At 42.5% G+C, this 18,547-nt stretch overlaps 1 protein-coding gene across 1 annotated transcript; it reads left to right on the top strand.

The window, feature by feature from the left end:
- Positions 1-6: 6 nt before the first annotated feature.
- NUS1 (nuclear undecaprenyl pyrophosphate synthase 1 homolog (S. cerevisiae)) lies at positions 7-15,784 on the top strand (the record flags this gene model as incomplete). The annotated part of the gene is made up of 5 exons (XM_010161549.1): positions 7-118; positions 7,520-7,642; positions 10,047-10,199; positions 14,736-14,835; positions 15,552-15,784. Coding segments are annotated over 5 exons (579 nt in total), but the record flags the coding sequence as incomplete, so codon positions are not given.
- Positions 15,785-18,547: the final 2,763 nt, after the last annotated feature.

The raw sequence follows: 18,547 nt of genomic DNA, 5'->3' as shown, positions 1-18,547 counted from the left end.
CCGGTGCACATGGGGCTGGTGGTGACCGAGGAGGAGCCGAGCTACGCGGACATGGCCAGCCTGGTGGTGTGGTGCATGGCGGTGGGCATCTCCTACGTCAGCGTCTACGACCATAACGGTGAGCCGCGTCAGCGGGTGTCGGGAGGCCGTACCGCCGAGGTGCTCCGAGGGCCGGACGGGTTGCGGCCGCCTTGGGGAGCTCCTCCTGGCCCCTCTCCCGGGATCTTCCCGAGCTGGGCGCCAGCCTCGCTATCGGCAGCTGCTTTCCCGTCTTTTGGAGCCGCTTGGACTCTGCAGCTGACCCTGGTAAACCTGGGGAATGCCCCGTGTGCCCTCCTGCCTGTGTCGAGGTGACCCGATCCTGTGTGCGTATTGGAGGAGGCAGATGTTGGGCCCTTCGTAGAGCCTTGTCCCCAGCCCTGGGCTGACAGGAAATGCTGGCGGCTGAAACGCATGACTCTAGGGTACGGGCTGTTACTAGAGAAGAGCTTTAGGCTGCCTGCGTGCTCTTAGAAGCTCTGTTTATGAGCCATGTCTGAACTTCCAGAAGTGGATGAATGAGAGTAGTCATGTATTTTCATGTAATTTTTCTCATGTGAAGAGACGGGATGGAAAGGGAGTTAAACACAAATGTGTTGTCCTATGTGCTGTCTGTGTTGTCAAATTCAATTGCTTGGTCTGCATTTGGTATAAGGGCTGGTGCTAATTGACATTTGAGTTAACTCTGAGCCAGTGCTTATGAGAACTTTGTCTTTTCATAACTGCTATGTGACTTTATTCATTACTTGGTCCTGGGTGTAAGACTGCTGAACTCATGCTCTTGCAGATGCACTGATTCCACATCACTCAGTATCTTAAAGTTAAGCTCAGAGTTCGGAGCTTCAACTCAGAAGGGCTACTAGTACACGGAATGGCCTGTGTCCTGTTTATGTCCTTGCCAGAGGAAGAGCTTCACGCAGAAGATCCCGGTGCTCTTGCTGTCAGTGGTGAGACTGTAGGAGACCAGTGTTCAACTGTTGTTTTGAGCCACTTCTGATTGCATTCTAGAGATGTTGTGCAAATTAGACTAATTAATAACTCTGTAGATTATGTCAGGTTAAAGGTGCAGCCTGTAATAGTTGTCTTCTAGTACTCTTTCAGGAAGAACTGAACAGCACATCACATGTAAGTAGATGGAATCTATTAATTGTCAAGTGTGCAAAAGCATTTGAGGTATGCAGGCCTTTCCCTCATTATAGGCATTCGTGATTTGTCTAAACCACTGCCATTAATAGTTTTGTTTCATGTCATGACCTTCTTATGTGATAAAAGACTCAAATGGCTTGACTTTCACTAAATTCTCTAAGATCTTTTTAGGAAATTGGGCTTAATAGCAGTCTCTTAGTAGCTTAAACGGGCCATCTCTGCAGGGTTGTTGTGGAACTTGGTTATGTTGTGTTTCAGTGGGAGAATACTTCCTCATTTGGAAGTCGGTGTTTAGGTGGCCCCCTGTCTCTGGGATCCCGTCTGACAGGGAGGGGCTAGTGCTGTTGTACTATCTGATGCCTTTGCTGTCGAGAAGCTACTTCTGCTTCTTCACACTTGTTGAGATGTGGTCAGATCTAAGACTGTCTGTTACAAGACTGTAAATATGATGACCAGAAATGACAAGGTCATGTCCTCTGAAGAGCAGCATAGCTGAAATAACCTTGCAGAACAACTTTGTTAGCAGCTTAGGGGAAAAAAGGTACCTTGAAGTTAATTTGCTGCTGTTTCCATGTATTGTTACATTCATGCTAGAGGTTTTTGTTAACAGTTTTGAAATCTGAAAATATAGCTATGATCTCTTTTCAGCAGTTCATTCTTCTATTAGCCCTTGGTGTAATTGATAGCTTGACTTCAGTTTGCTGGAACAGAATTGAAGAAGGCAAGGCAGTGCAGAGCAAATAAAACATTTGAAATCAGTGGCTTTTGCCAAACTTTCAGAGTTGATGAGAATAGCCTGCCATTACACATGCACGTTCTTCACGGGTGTTCAGTGGGTTTTCTGGGATAGCAGCCACAACTGCTTTTTGCAGCGCATCTTGTCAGCTGAGCCTTTTAAACTGGTTTCAGAGAGTGAGCAAGTAGCCATTCATATGGCTTGAGTATATACCTTCTGCTAATAGCAGATATGTTACCTTTCTTTTGGTGCCTTACAGTGCCAGGTTTGAGCGTACATCTCTTCCAGATAGACTTGTCATTGGGTAGGACATTCCAGTGGTTGCTAAATCCAGTTCTGAATTACAGGGATGCCTGGAACCCTCAGAAGTAACGCTAGTATAGTGAAGGCAAAGTCAGTGAGAGCTCAATCTTATCAGTAGCAGTGGGTGAACCTCAACTGTGCTCTGCATTTGTTGTCATCTTCTCAGGTGACAGGACTTACCTTTAGTCTCCTGAGTAGCTGCAGTCAGGTTCTGTGTTCATACAATTGTACTGACTATTGGCTTAACGAAGATATATTGTTCACACTGGCGCTGGCTGTGGGGTAGAAGGAAACACAATGACAAATGCTCTGAATCTGTGATAGATGTGGAGAGGTATACTTTAACTTGTTTCTTTTTCCTTCACTGCGTATTTGTAGTACTGAGATCTTTCTCATTGCAGCAGGAAACTCCTTGCAAGAGTGGTCTTCCATGGTTGTGTTTTCTGCAAGAAATACTGTGTCAGTTTCCTGTAGAAGGCTTAAATTTAAAACGTGTCCTTAATTGCCCCTTTTTCAAAGAACTTCATGCTTCCCTTTCTTTGTATAAATGAAGTGCCAGATAAGCTGTTCACTTGTTTATAGTAATGAGTTTCTGTGGTTTTAACAAAATGGCTATATAGAAGGTTTATTCTTCAGTGTCAAAATAAGGGGCTGCATCCCAGCTGACGTGAGAGTATGTTAGAGCAGCTGCAGCAGTAACTGTGAGGGCAGCTTGGCTGGAGTTGTGCTTATGAGCAATTACAGAACCCAACATGTTATAAATGTATTGGATAATACTTGTGGAACATGTTCAGGTCTTGGCTGTCCTCTCCGAATCCATGAAGATCGGTATGCCAGAAGACTGAGGTAAAAAGGTCTTTGCAGAATGCAAGAAGACCATAGTGTAGCTGTCTTGTACTGCAACAAATATATGGTGCTTTGAGTTGCAGTGCTCAAAACTGAGGCTTCCCTACCTGCCCTAGTAGGCTCAGAGGCCTAGGGTGGCATGCTTTGATAGGCTCTGGTGTTTGGGGGCCCTTTTCATTCTCCCAGATTTCACTGGTATGCAGCATAACAAAGCCATAAAAAACTTTATGTTACTGAGTGCAACTTGGTTATTAAATCCAGATCAACTGAAGTTTTAGGGTTTTAATCAAGAATTTATTTCTGTGCATTTCTGCATTGCCAATCCTACTGCTTGGTGGAAATACAGCCATGCTGGTCAAGACCTTACCTCTGAGGAAATCATGCAGCCTTCTCACAGTCAGAAGGCAGTCATTTTACAGTTGTATAGTCGCAGGTAAAATACCTGCTGGGGAGCAGAAGCCGTTGACCAATGTTATGTACTTGAACTTTCTTCTGTTGAAGTTACTTTGCCACTCAAAAGAGCTTGCTTGAGTGTTACTTCTGACCATCAGTGAAATTTTCCTGAAGTAATCTGGGACAAGCCTAGAGTGCTTTTTGGGAGCTTGCTGAATGTTGGCGTTTGAGCACTTCGGGGCTTCTGAATAGATGCTTTAGGCTGAAGGTTTCTTAAAGCCCACAGTGCGACTGTATGGAGAACTTTGGTTTCTTCATCCTGGGTTTAGCTTTCTAGTGAATTTTCTCTTAGAAATTCTTTGAAGGGATAGGGTACTGCAGAAAGCAAAAGAAATTATTTCATTAGCCCCAAACGTAGGCTTTCAGTATTCTCTAGCTTTCTTGGGAGTTAGCCAATCTGATTAATTTATAACACTTTCTGGATGTTTAGGGTGTTCACTTCACTGGGGGAGATAAATATGTTGTGTGTTTGTGTCCCCAGAACATTTTTGTGAGATACCAGTATCATGTGGCTTCTGCTGTGGGTCTTCAGCCATGTGAAACTTAACGTTTTGGTGTTGAGTTGGGAGGAGTCCTCAGAGTATCTTTATTAAAAGGGATAATGTTAATCTGTAGAAGGTAATCTTCTTATAGGTGTGGGTAATATGAAAGTAGTATCTGTTGTGTTTACTGCTGACAAGCTCCTGTTCTTCTGGTACAGAATGTCCCCACAAGAAATGTGGGAGGAACGGTCACCTATGAGTTCTAAACAGAATTCTTCCTATTTGGTTAGTGCTAGCTTAAGTGGCTTTAATGTGGGTGGAATCTAAGTGACTGCAGCCACTTTCAGACTTGGATTATATTTTTTTCTAGGCTGTTGGAATGGACAAGCCTAATACACTTTCTAGCTTTCCCTATCCTGTGAGATGCAGTGTAATGGCTCAAACCCTACTCTCCTCCATTACCAACCATCATGATCCAACATGAGGATGTAGGCAGAAGTTGTTCATGTGTTGTTTCTTGCATGCATGTTATTTGAATTGGGTATGATTTGATGTTTCTCAAACTGTTAATACTTCAATGCCTTGGACTTGTTAGCTTGTGACTCTTCTCTTGTTGGCACCGGAAGGGAGTTGAGAAAAAGCCAGTAACTGAGTTACTTTGGAAATGTATTCTTTCCTAGGCTTAACTTTGCTTAAGGTCTTCCCTTGTAAGGGAAGACTTTTACTCTGTGTTTTACCTGATTCTTACTCTGTGTTTTACCAGATTCTGCTGTTTTAAAAAGCAGGGCAAGTGAGAATGTTGAACTAGGAGGTGCTACCAAGGCATCAGCAGGTGGTGGCTGTGGTAGTCTACCCAGAGAAAGAAATGGTTGACACCACCTCCAGTTCTCAATTCCTGTCACTCTCGAGCTTGGCTATGAGTACAGCAGAAGCATCTTAATCACAAACCATGTCTGTCAGCCTCTAACCCTAAAATGCTGCAACACCACACTTGACTGCTTGGAACTGTTATAAAACTGAGCAAAAGGCATGTGCCCTGGAAAAGACCTGTGTAATGGAGGAGCACTGCAGGAAGCTAAACTGCTTCTGGTTTGCCTCAGCTCTAACTGAAACTAGTAATCAAAAGCAAGTTTGCAGCTTGTGTTGTAAACCCAAGAATTGTACCTTGAAACAGCTCACAAGTTCCGAGTAGTTAAAAAAAAAAATTAAGTTTTATACTCTTGCTTTGAGAATTATAGTGCTTAAATATGCACAGTTCTTAAAGCATTTCACGTTTGCTGGGGTATACACACTTGCACTGGCTTGCAGGGGCTCCAGAGTTCTGGCTTGAACATAACTGTTCCTGCTTTTCAAAAACAACAGTTGTTTCTAGTGAGAAGTAATGGTGACAATTTCATGTTTGTGGTCCACATTAGAAATAGTAGTAGGGCTGACATTTTCTCCCACTTAACAGCAAAGAGCGGCTGTATTGTTAACATTGATTAGACCTCTTGTCAAACTTTAACTCTCTATAATGTTAAAATCATGTTATGGACTTGCTTTCAGCTTACATGGAAGACCAAACAAAATTTGAAGATAATGTTAAATCAAGACTTAATTCTCATGGCCTAGGAATGCTTGAATTCTGTTAATGAGCAGGTCTACTCATGCACTCTTGGTTACTGTATTTATAGTAATAGTATAGTATTTGTATGTATAAATTGGCAACAGCATCTTCTGGAACTAACTTGGATATATTTTCAAAGTTCTTAAAAAATGAACCTTGTCAACAAGTGAGATTTTGAGATACTGTAAGAGAAGTGAGTGTATGTCTGAGCCACAACCACATAAAGTAATTCTTAAAGTCAAATGTGCATTTGGACCATGTACATTGCCTCTGGCAGGACTGTATTTGCCATCACAGACATTCGAAATAAAAGCCTCTTGTGAGTGAGAGGCAAAACGCTGAAGGAGTGAAGTTCCCAAATGTGGTTGCTTTTAAACGAAGATTTCTGTCAGTTTGGATGTTTACTACATTCTGATGTGCTTCACACACTGCAGATGTGTCAAGGTTGGTGCTTCAGTTGGAATTCAGGTGTGGAGTCTTTCCAAGTTCATCTTAAGTATTCAAAGCAGCATTCTCAGTTTCTAATATGTATGAAGATACACTAATAAGCAGGAGCAGAAAGTATAGTAATTTAACTTTAGACTTAGAGAAAATATTCTAACGCTTTTTCTCTATCAAGGTTGTTGCCTTACTGGTTTGCTTGTCTGTCAACATGTGAAATCAGTTAAAAGCATCACTAACACTTGTGTAATGAAGTAATTTTTTTTTTTTTGCCAGAAGTATCCAGGATGGGAGAAAACCCAAATGCTTTAACACCTATTAAAGCCTCTAATGAAGCCTGTATAAAAATACTAACTCCCTAGGCCTAAAGACTAGCATATTAAGCAAACGTGTTGTATCACTTCACATTTAAACTAACTCCTAATGTATTAGGGTCATAATCCAATGCTTATACACAGTTTGACCACTACTGATGTGGAAATTGCTGTTTGTAGCAGTTTCTATTCCCGGAATCAGGTCAAAGTGATGAATCAAAAGCCTGATCATAAAATGGTATAAAAATTCAGTGTGTTTTGTGTGGGCATTTTTAGACTGGTCAACGTAAGTGCTTGACATACGAGTTCTGAATGAAACTTGGGCTCTTATTAACAACCTCTGAATACAACGTGATAAAAGTGTTATCGGTTCCTAAGCAAATATGCCTAGCTGCACTTCTGCATTGTAAATATTTAAGCTGTAACGCTTAATTTTTACTGTGGCTTTTAATTAGAAATAGTTGTGCTGTATCTGTAAAGAGCTAGAATTTATTTTAGAACGGCAACCCAAACATGTTTGGTTAAGCGAGTTTTTGTCATCTCCTACACTCAAAATGTGTCTACCATAAACATGTAAGTATAAAAAGGCCTTGGGGACTGCATTAACTTCTTTCAATATACAGCTTGTTAAATCCTCTTACTAGGAAATCCATGGTATCGGCCATGGCATAAGAGTAGACAATTACTGTGGCGTGATACGCTGATTTAGTCCTCTGGCTATTGCTTGGTTAGCTTGCAGCCTTAGTGGTGTGGCGGTAAGGGGTGACAGACTTAAGCTGCTACAGCATTGTGGGAATTGAAGAAACTTGGTGCTAATCTGACTTGGTGGTCCTGTGCTGGTAGAGTGTTGCTGTCTCCAATGAAGTAAATCTTAAACGATCCCTTGCGCAATTCCGGCTGGCTTCTTAAACCAGGCTGCGTGAAAGAGGAACAAAAGCACATGAATTGTCTTTCCAAGGTCACTGAAATGAGAAATGAGTCATGTGCAGTAGCATTTGCTTTGGATTCTTATCGTACTTGTGAACTCCAGTACTGACTGGAGTACTGAACCAGTGCTGACTACCTGATTCTTATTTGTTCCTGCCTGGTGTCAGTTTTATTTTGTAGCACTCTTTGTAGGAGTTGGCTGACATGCAACTTTTTTTTTTTAAAGGTATTTTCAAGAGGAATAATTCAAGATTGATGGATGAAATTTTAAAACAGCAGCAGGAACTCTTAGGACTAGATTGTTCTAAGTACACCATGGAATTTGCAAATCAAGACAAAGCTGATCAAGGTAAGATGAATTGTGAGGGAGGACTGGTATGACTCTAAATTGCTGTACATAAATCATTACTCTACTTTTACTTAAACACATTCCTGTGTGCAGTGCTTCATTAAGCACTGATTATCAGAATGCATGCAACCTTCCTGGGCTAGTATTAAACTTCTGTTGTGCTTATTTGTTCTTAACTAATGGTGAAGTGTTGCTCTCTCCTTCCCACAGTGATCACTACTGGGTTGTTTGATCTTCCCTTTAGCCCGACTGTTGTGCCATGGCCCCCTTAATGTATCAGTGTAGCTCTACTCCCCACTGTTTCAGTGAGATGAATTCTTTTGCTGAGAGGGTTGAAAAAACACTGGAATAAGTGTAAGGGAATTGATGTCAGGTTAACAATGCATATACTTCCATCTTTCCAAATTTACACCTCAGAGCGGGGAGGGAGAAGGAAAAGAGCAACACTGCTGGTTGCCATGGCAATGTATAATGACACAGGAAAGTAAAGGGCCTAAGCTGGAAAAAAAATCCCACAACTCTGATAGCAGCTTTTGTATGTAGTAGAAGTGGAAAACAGGAATATGTTTCAAGGTTAATGTTCCTTATTCCATACTAACTGCTGTATTCATTGAGGTATGCTGACTCACACAAACACTAGAAGTCTGTTCAAAATGTAGTAAATCACGAGCGTGTACTTAGGAAAGCAGGCCTTTGCCTTAAAGGGATGGGCTGATCCTTACAGCTCTCCTAACTACAGCTTGTAACATTTGAACAGGTCTCATAATAAAACAACTCCAACCCTTATGTTTTAAGACAATTGTAGCACATAGTTCAAAGACTTAAAACTACACTTCACAAGCTATAGTACCTGTAGCTGCATTTAAGATGCTGCTGGCTGAGTCTTGCTTCCCCTACAAGAGCTGATAGGATGTGCTAGTCTTCCAGTATAAAGTCCAAAGTATGAAATTTGTAGCATACACTTGCCTTATAAGCAACTTGGGTCAAGGTACTAGCATTTACATGGAAACACCCAAGTTTCATGTTATTTCTCTTTTTTTCCTGCAAAAGGTGAAGCAACCATCAGAAAATAGGGTACACAGTCTGCTAATGTCTTAAGTGCAGCTAAGTATGCTGGAGTTTACCTAAATTGGGTTGTTTACATCCAAACCAATGAACTACTGAAAGACTGCTTGAACTGGCTGACTGAAAAAATACATTTAAGTCTTGGGAACCTTTTGTGCTGGAAACTGTGCAAAGCAGAGGTGTCTTCTGTTCTCTTTAGAATTTTTCATTCACACTTAGAAGGCTCCATTGTAGATCAGGCACTTCATACTTTGGACTGAACAAGCTGACATCTCTCCAGCTTAGAAGACTAAACTGCAATTTTTCACTTCTGAGAAGCAAAGTGATATGTCTTACATTTACGAATATTGTTAGAGAAATATCCTTTAACACGGGACAAGTGACAAGTCGATATAAAGGAAAGATTATTTTCACTGTGGTGGCTTTGCATAGACTAACTGAGGCTTTGTAGGTGTTCTTATAATTCTTCTGATTGTATTCTGCGGTCCTTTGTAGCCAGTTTCTGCAGTTTTAAGAAATGTTATTTTTAAATATCTGGTTAAAACTGCCATAAGTTCTGTATAAGTCTGTGTCCCCACACACACATTTCAACCAGTTGCTTCAAGCTGGGTTTAGTATGCTGTCTGTAGCCTTCAGCTTCCCTGGTAAGTTTACCTCTTGGTACCTTATCAGAACTGACAGTTGTGCAAGTCATGTAGTGTGAGAAGACTCTTGCCTCACAGTAGCGCAGACAATAAGATTGTTGTGAAATGTCCTCCTAAGTCAGAGATAATTAAAGATTAACAGGTGAATTTTGGTACTATTATCTGGTTCCTAGCTTCTCTGTAGCAATCTCAATTCAATTTTGCAACTCTTGCATCAATCTGTGATCATATTCAGGGAAGGCCCTAGCTTAATCATTGTCACGTGAATGTCCACAGTAGGTGTTAGAACACCTTCCACTCTTAGGGTAAGAACTGGATCTTTGTTTTGCTTTCCCTGAACTGCAAGCCCTCCTGCACTGCTTACCACTCCCCAGTTTACTATCTAGGCACCTTCTCACTACTTTCCCTGGCAGTGTAAGAGCGAGTACAAATTCCCTGCAAGACCCTGTATTTCAAGACTGACATTAGTTAAACTGCTTTTCACAGGACTCCTCACAATTGTTGCCTTAAACTTGCATTTTAGTAGTAAATCCAGAAGAATATCTACTACTGTAAGAGATGAACTATGTTTATAACTAGTTGTGTAATATATGAAGTAAACTGCAAGTTACTTTCAGTCATACCCTGTGAATATCTAAAGCACATTCAAACCAACTGTATTTCTGTTGCTTTTAAACTGTGTTTTGTACTTTCAGTTTTAAATTGCCAATCTACATTGAAGGTGCTGTCTCCAGAAGATGGAAAAGCAGACATAGTAAAAGCTGCTCAGAACTTCTGTCAGTTGGTAGCACAGCGGCAAAGAACATACACAGACCTGGACGTGAATGTGTTAGACAACTTATTAAGTAGTAAGTATGACCTGGTCTAGGGGGAGGTGGGGAAAGACTATTCATAACTGATTTGTTTTCTAGTATATTTATTACTTGGAACATATGCATCGTGATGCATACTCTGTCTGGGTATGTTATGACTATTGCTGTCAGGCCTCTGCTCAAAATTTCATACCGGTTTACTCCCTCTTGAGCTTTTTCTTTAAGAAGGAAAAGGAAACCTTAAGCTAAATTGGAGAGTCTCAGTTTTTCAGAGTTGTTCTGAGATGACTTTTCTGAGAAAAGTATTGCTGGGGTCACCTGAAAAGAGATGAATGTAACTTAGGTTAACCTCCTGCAAGTTAGCATGCTGCAAACCTGGGTATGGGCAGAGAGTCGCCTCCAGATCTGCTTACAGCTGTTAAAGCTGTTACTGCTGCCAAACTACCACCCTGAGTGCAAATGATAGAGCACCTGCTTATCTTCTGCCGCTGTGTAACCCACACTAGCGTGGTTATCTTTGCTACTAATTCATGCAGCTTACTGACTCAGCACTGAGGTGCTACGTGGAATAGCTATGAAAAGGGCAGGGCAGCGCTAATCTCACATCTGGAACAAGCCTCCACTTCCCCAGGGGTGCTGTGGAGCAGTAATAGTTGCTCAGCTTTCCTAGGTGATCCGCACATGTTAATTGCAGCTGTAATTAGCTAGGCAGGGTTCAGGTTTCAGATTGCACACTTCAAATTGGATGTCTGCAGGCATATTATTGTGCCTCCCATTAATTGGACTTTAGAGAGTGATTTTTTTCCAAATGGGTGGTCAGCTGAATTCCTCTGCAGGCTGACTAGCGTGGCAGTTTGGACAACTTAATTCCAAACTGAATTCTATCCCTGTTGTCAGCATGCTGCATGACAGCTTCTCGCTGTATGGAATTATTAAATGTATTTGATAAGGCACTTACTTTAGGAAGCAACTTAGACATCTATCCTGTTATACCCCAAGGGCAATTAAGGGAAATCAATAATTGCTTCTTTAGAAGTGTCGCTCATTTTGTGAAGAACTGGTGATGGTGGGTACCCACGTATGTGCTTTGGCTGCGATGTTTAACTGGAGCTTCTCAAACACTTGTTCATGATCTGTGCGTCTAAGTGTCTGGATACGCTGAAGTATTAGGTCCAGCCTTAAACTGATCGGACTTACTGCTGTGAGTCATGTGTGCTAGCTGAGCACAGAAAGAGAAATCTCTTAGACTTTTAATCTGTCAAAACTGCAAACTTTGAGAACAGGCTGCTTAATCTGTGTGGCTGATAACAAATTATATTATCTATAACTAGTCCTGCTTATTAATTTGCTTGGTTTTCATGTTTGGGACAGTTGGAGGTGAAGAATTAATCTTTCATGACTTCTTTAGCAGCAGCTTATGAAACTACTCATTTTACTTGTAGGCAAGTTTAGTTTCTATGCATCCTTAACAGAAAGGTACTGAATGTAAACATCTGTAAGTTACTGATCTAAGTTGAGAGTGAGTTATGAAAAGCAGTACTTGTGTAGCTATATTTTTAGGGTTTGTGTTCATGATGACTTATTTAAGGCTTTTTCCCACATTTTGATTAAAATACTGTATAATGTAATTTTTTAACTTTCTGCTTATATTTAGGTTGTGATTATTGAAGTCTAGTCCTAAAATGGTATGGTTCTAGCTTGTCATATGGCTTTTCTGGTTCTTAACTCAGCTATGCTCCGATTCTTACAGTTTGAGTTTTCTTCAGTGTTAACAGTACTTTCTTCTGAGCAATGCCTCAGCTAACCAGCTTGTTTTCAGAAAAGTAGGTGCCAGCTGCATTATAATATTGTCTCTACTTGCTGCCTGCCTTCCCAGTACAGAATATGACTGTCAGTTAAGGCTGTTCAAGTTGCCCTGTAAAGTCTTTGTGGAGAAGGGTAGTGCCATCAGCTCTACAAATTCTTTTGTGCTCCCCTCACAGAACTCCTGACCTAGAAGGGATGTTGCCAGATTCCTGTCCCTTGAGTGTCCATGTCTTTTGGCCTCCTTTTTTTTTTTTTTTCCCAGTCTGTTCCTCAGGCTGAGGTTGTGTTTGCTAAACTTGAAGAATGTTGTAACTAGCAGCTCTGAGGGAGCTTCCACACCTAAAGTATCTGTAGTGTTGCTGTGTTTAGGCAGAGAAATGGATGCAGAGTGGAAAGCAAAGTGCTGTGTTTTGAATAGACTATTCTGACAATAATACTACAGTGTATATTTTCATTTTCCTTCAGATAGGAACCAGAAGGAAATGTTAGCATTAACTGGGCTCTCGGAAGGCCTTTTCCTGTTTGAAAAGCCATTGCAGTGTTGAAGATCCTGCTGCTGAACTGGCCAGCTGAGGAATACTCAGCTACTGAATCAGCTGATGAGTAAAGCTGTCCACTTCCTCCAGAGCCCCCACTTCTAAGTATTCACTGCTTCCCTGCAAAGCTCTTTCATACTAACATGCTAGATTCTGAACACATAAGTGGCTTTTGCTTTATTCCTTTTCTTAACTTTGAGATAAGATTTGAACTGTGGCACGAGGCACTGGTACTTAAATACCTCATCCTTAGAAATGCACGTGCTTGGGAAAACAGCTTCTTCACCTCTGGTAAAAGGATTGCTAATGTGATGATTCATTGGGAAGGGAGGATGTGAACTTTTTGAAATTTCTAGCTTCAGTTTCAAAACCTGGGTGGAGCTAAATCTGATAGGATCTTAGTTTCCTGTTCTTTTACTCCCAAAGTTAAATTACTCTGCAATTAAACTTAGATTTGTAAAAGGCTCTTGATGGCTTTGGTGTGTGTTTGTTTTCTTATTTTTAAGCAAGTGAGAAAAGAATTAACACATGAAGTTCAGAGCAAATTGGCAGTATTAAACTTTACACTGTATAATGCCTGCCCTTAACTGCAAGAGTGCTTATCTGCTAACTTGTAGAATTAATGGATAATGGAAGGGGTAACAAGAAATAGCATGCAGTAATCGTGACTCACTTGGCTAAAATGCTGCAATAGGGTTATGACTGCTGGAATCATGGAATCATAGAATGGTTTGGGTTGGAAGGGACCTCAAAGACCATCTAGTTCCAACCCCCCTGCCATGGGCAGGGACACCTTCCACTAGACCAGGTTGCTCAAAGCCTCATCCAGCCTGGCCTTGAACACTTCCAGGGATGGGGCATCCACAGCTTCTCTGGGCAACCTGTTCCAGTGCCTCACCACCCTCTCTGGGAAGAACTTCTGCCTGATATCTAATCTAAACCTCACCACTTTCAATTCAAACCCATTACCCCTTGTCCTGCCACTACAGGCCCTTGTAAAAAGTCCCCCCCAGCTTCCTTGTAGCCCCTTCAGGTACTGGAAGGGGCAATAAGGTCTCCCCGGAGCCTTCTCTGCACCAGGCTGAACAAGCCCAACTCTCTCAGCCTGTCCCCGTAGCAGAGGTGCTCCAGCCCTCTGAGCATCTTTGTGGCCTCCCCTATTCCTGCTCCAACTGGTCTATATCCTCCTTATGTTTTTCAGACAAGCTAGGCAGGTGCATGAAGAACAGCTTACCTTGGGTCCCCCTGGGGTACTGTACTGCTTATCATGTGCTGCCTGCATCAGCAGGGAAAGCTGGGCTAAGACTGTTAATTCTGTGCTTACTGCTGTCAGTTTTGGCCTGGCGTAGCTCAGGCATGGCAGAAGGGTGTGGTAGGGGACAGTGTCGATTGTCTTCAGCCTCAGAAGACCAGGAGGATGCTCTCAGGAGTGGAGTGGCAGTGATGGGGGTTTTAAGGAATGTGTAGTAAGAGCGTGGGTGCCTAATGAAGCCCTTGAGTGTTATCTAGCCCTGCCCTGCAATGGGTCGTGCTATCCACTTAACAGGAGGGGAAAAAATAATACTGTGCTGTTCTTCCTCACTCATCTAACCAGAAGGATGTCACCTGCAACAATGTGTCTGAAATTTCATAGTAAAAGTTGTTTTTAAAATTGTCTGCCTAGCTCCGTACTGAGAAAGAGACAATTCTTCTGAGAGGGTATTATTTTTTTATAACTTGTTTTCTTTGATGGTCTGTGATACCAATCTGTTCTTCAGTGGAACCTCCTTAGGTTTTGGTGGTCTTTGTGTTAGCAGTCCTTTTACTCGACTGCAGCTCCACAGAGTTGAGCTAGCCCTGCAGCAGCTGTGGGTCAGGGTACAGCGTGTTTGATGCGACCAAAATCAAGTTTGCCGAGACAAAACTAGAACAAGTCAGTTTAAACAGCAGTATTAAGGCTTGCTCTTATTCAGAACAATGTAAATGTTCCTATCACCTCCTTACTCGGTCTTTGAAAACTACATGACATAAAAGTAACAGTCCAGCTGGGCCTGCAGTGGCGGCTGAAGTTTTGCTCGGGTGGTGCGACACCAGCCTGTCCTCTTGAGCTTTTCATTGTTAACTTGTCCTCAGGAGCTTCACTTCATTAAAACAAACACAAAAAAGGCATTCAATAAAAAAGTAGATTCCTAGACTTTAGAATTAAATATTCAGTGAATTGGATAAAGTCTACTTTAACTTGTTCTTACAGGTACAAATGGATTTCCCGATCCTGATTTAGTCTTGAAGTTTGGTCCTGTGGACAGTACATTAGGATTCCTTCCGTGGCACATCAGACTGACAGAGATCATGTGAGTTGCCTATAAACACTGTGAAACAGGTTGGAATAATGTCTAACTAAGCAAGTCTTTATGCGACTTCCCTCATGTAAGTAGCCGTAAGAGGTGATCTGCCTAAACAAAGGTGCCTGGAGTTGGATTTGAGGATATTTAAAAACTGTTAAACAAAACCAGTCAAACATTCACCGTTGCCCCTTCAGCCACGATCGGGCAACAGCAGGCTTTACGCTTCAGGTTTAAGGAACTGCTTCCGTCACTGTTTAGTGTTGGTGCCCCAGTCCCAGCTGTGTCAGTGTTTCTTAGGGAGATTTTGAGTGGCTCACAAGTTTCTCTCAGGGAAACGAAGAATATAAGGGAAATAGGATAATGTATGTAAGATGATCATGCCTCAGGACTAATTTCCAGTTCTGGCAATAACAGGGTAGAGTTGCTGTATTTCTTAAATCTGAGAGCACTGATAGGTAACTTAAAAGCCTGGGCAGACCTGTGCTTCTTCCAGCTTTTTCACTAATTTGAAGTGCCCTGTGTGCTCTAACGAGTAGGCTTTGATTTAGGGGGGTGACAGCCAGTTCAGTTATTAGAGTTGAGTGTCAATAACTGTGTTGAGAACAGTTTCACAAGGTTACTCAGCCCACAGCTTTCTTTAAGTAACAATATTGCTGCCTGGCCATACGAATCGTGTGGTGTTTATAAAAGCTTATTTTAACTTTTCTAACTTGCTTTCTCAGTTCTTTGCCTTCCCATCTGAACGTCAGCTATGAAGACTTTTTCTCTGCCCTCCATCACTATGCAGCCTGTGAGCAACGCTGGGGAAAGTGACTTCTGGCTGAGCACATGGAGTCAGGCTTCCTGTGGGAAGGAATTGATGTCTGTTTACAAGCACCTGTGATCCATAAGTCTGGTTCATAGCCCTTTCTTAATTTATCAACAAATTCAATAAAGTGTCTTACCTTTCTAGAGAGTCTGTGTGAATGCGTGAGAATCTGTGGGAGGGGAAATTCAGATTTCCTTTGTGAAAAAGACAGTTACCATAAGCAAAGCCAATCCCAGTTGAATTACCCTCCTGTATTTTCATCCAAGTGACCAAAAGAACACACAAGAATTAACTCTTCTGAAATCCGCAGGACAACATAAATAGGAGTTCTGTGCCCAGATGGCCTTTAAATCCAAGGAGGAACTCTCATGTCTGCTAATTTCTTTGTAATTCTTCATGGTCAGGCATTTCGGAGCTAATAATCACTTGGTTTACTATATAGGTGAATTCCAGAGGTGTCGGTTTTGTTAACTGTGAGAACAGACTGCTGCTTGGCTGTGTGCTGTGTAAGGCAGCAGTAGGTACCAAGTTCTAGAAATACTGGAAACATCCCATAAGAAGGAATGGAAGCTTCTGTGCTTAAGTGGATTAGGCAGTCTGTGTGGTACTGTCTGTCCTCTTTTTTTTTTTTTTTTTTTAAGAGGCAAGTCAACGTAGTCCTGCAGCGCTGAGAAAAACTTCTCAGTGCTGGGTCAGTTTTCCATAGGGAATAAGCATAAACGGTGCTATGTATTTGTGTATCTGCTTTACCCATAAAATTCTCATGTAAGGTGAGAAGCTGGCTATGGCATCACTTGCTGAAAAACCTGAAAACGGCCTAGCTCCATTTCCATGGCCACTTGTGCTCCTGTACCCAGCGGTGGCTGCTTCAGCCTGTTAGTAGGTTTGCTCCGAGCTGGATGGGGTTCTGCAGCAGGCGAGGAGGAAGTTGAAGCAGGGTTGCACTAGAGTATCTTGAAACCGAGATACATTAGCTAAACGGTCTTTGTTGTGGAACGCTCTATTGGAGTCAGATTCCTGTTGGAAGTGATCTGAAAGTCTCCGCAGTAGCGTTTGGCCAAAGCAGCGCAGTTAGAGCTGTGTTACTGCAGAGAGTAACACTGCAGCCTTCTGCCCAGCAGTCTGTGGAGCTGTTGGACACCTCGTTCTGGAAGTGTTTCCTTTTATCCCACCCCCTTCAAAATGAGCTTGGCTTTATCCCCATTCAGGATCGGCAGTGTCACTTGAATGGGAAACAACAAACAACAGCTTTCAAAAGGGAATTGCCAGATTTCAGATGAGCGTCTGCTGCTTTTTGTCACGGTGGGTGTTAGCTGTTGTAGCTTGGTGTAATGTTACCAAGAGGTTGTGTAAACTCTTGGCTGTGGTTTCCTGCCATCCCAGGGTCAGGTGGCGGGTGAGGCGAGATCGGTGGTCTGCTTTGTCTCATAGAAGCGAAAGGGATGTTTAATCAAATTGACTGATGGTTTTGACATTGAACAACGTTCCATCTGGGTTGGAATGCTCTGAGTATGGCAGGCTGCTTTTTGCAGGCTGGTCTGTGATGTTTGCCAGCTGCTGTACCGCAGAGAAGGTGAACAGTCGTGCAGTGTGTCCTGGGTTCTGTCATTGCCGTGGGAAAGCTTTTCTCACAGAGTGTTGGACTTCTTTGTGGGGAGCGGATGGCCCGCTCGAGGGAATCTTGAGTATTGAAGTTTATCTGTCATACGGATTTTGTGTCATTACAATGTCAGGTGGTGTTTAGGTTAGCATGTTGCATTACGTATCACTGAAGCCGTTCTGGTGCTGGCAGTAAAGATACAAAATGGGAAAAGCTTAGTTTAGTCCTCAAAAGTAATCTGTTTTTTATATTTGCATCAAACTGCCAAAGAATACTTCCGACACCTGAGCTCACCTCCGACTTTGGCATATCTCGGCGACAAAGACTTGTTGTATATTGGAGGCAGATCTCAAGGTCTAGGATTTGTCTACAGAACCATGTTTAATGAAACTAAAATGATTAGTTCAGCTGCATTTGATTCAATGCCATCAAGTCTCTTCTGACGGCCAGTTTAATTGTAAATTAAGTCTTCCTCCTGGTATTAACGCAGGTGAACGAATCCACGTTATCACTTCGGAGGGATTGTTTTACTGTCCCTGTGTGGGCAGTGTCCAGCCAAACTGTGGGCTGTGCCAAAACGCACCCTCTGTATCCACAACTGGACTCCGAAAGTGTGTCACCGCCGTCGGCGCCTGCCCCCAGCTCAATCTCGGAGAAGGTCCGCGGTGTAGCTGTGACACGCTGTGTGGCTGTAGTCCCGGTACCTGTGCATAACGTGTAAAATGAGTTTTTATGATTAGGGAATCAATTTGTTGAACTTTATTACGGAGAGCTGAACCTGAATCTGTAAAACAAGAAATGAATAAAAGACTAATCTTTCTATAGGCTATGGTGATGCATGGATGCCTGTGCAGGGCTGATTGGGCAGATGTAGCCTCGTCTGTAGTGCTGCAGCACTGCGGGAAAGCAGGGAAGGCCAAAGGGCATGCTCTCCTCACTCTTCTTAAATTGCTTTCTGTACTTTGAGAATGGATACAGTTTTTTCGATCTACTGCTTCCAACTTCTTGGAAGCTCTTAGGAAAGCTTTGACAGTAAAGCATTTACTGTAAGAATGTTTCTTTGATAGTCCTGGGAACCTGCTAAACTTGTTCCTGGTTACTACAGAGCTTGCTTCCTCTCCCTGCTGCTGAGTCAGTACTGAGCCAGGAGTGGGGCTGGGCCTCCCGCCAGCTCTCCTTTGGGGCAGGGTGAAGTGAGGGTGTGGAAGAAACCCCCGCCACCCGAGTGATGCCTGGGTGCCGAGCGCGACCCCTTTAGGAAGGGGGAGCTCGTGCCCATGCAAAAATTTTGCAAAAGTGCTGTGGGTCAC

The sequence above is a fragment of the Eurypyga helias genome, unplaced genomic scaffold (genome assembly GCF_000690775.1).
Source record: "Eurypyga helias isolate BGI_N326 unplaced genomic scaffold, ASM69077v1 scaffold15451, whole genome shotgun sequence".
NCBI lineage: Eukaryota > Metazoa > Chordata > Aves > Eurypygiformes > Eurypygidae > Eurypyga > Eurypyga helias.
The sequence above is the reverse complement of the archived record's forward strand: the minus strand, read 5'-3'. Positions and strand labels throughout refer to the sequence as shown.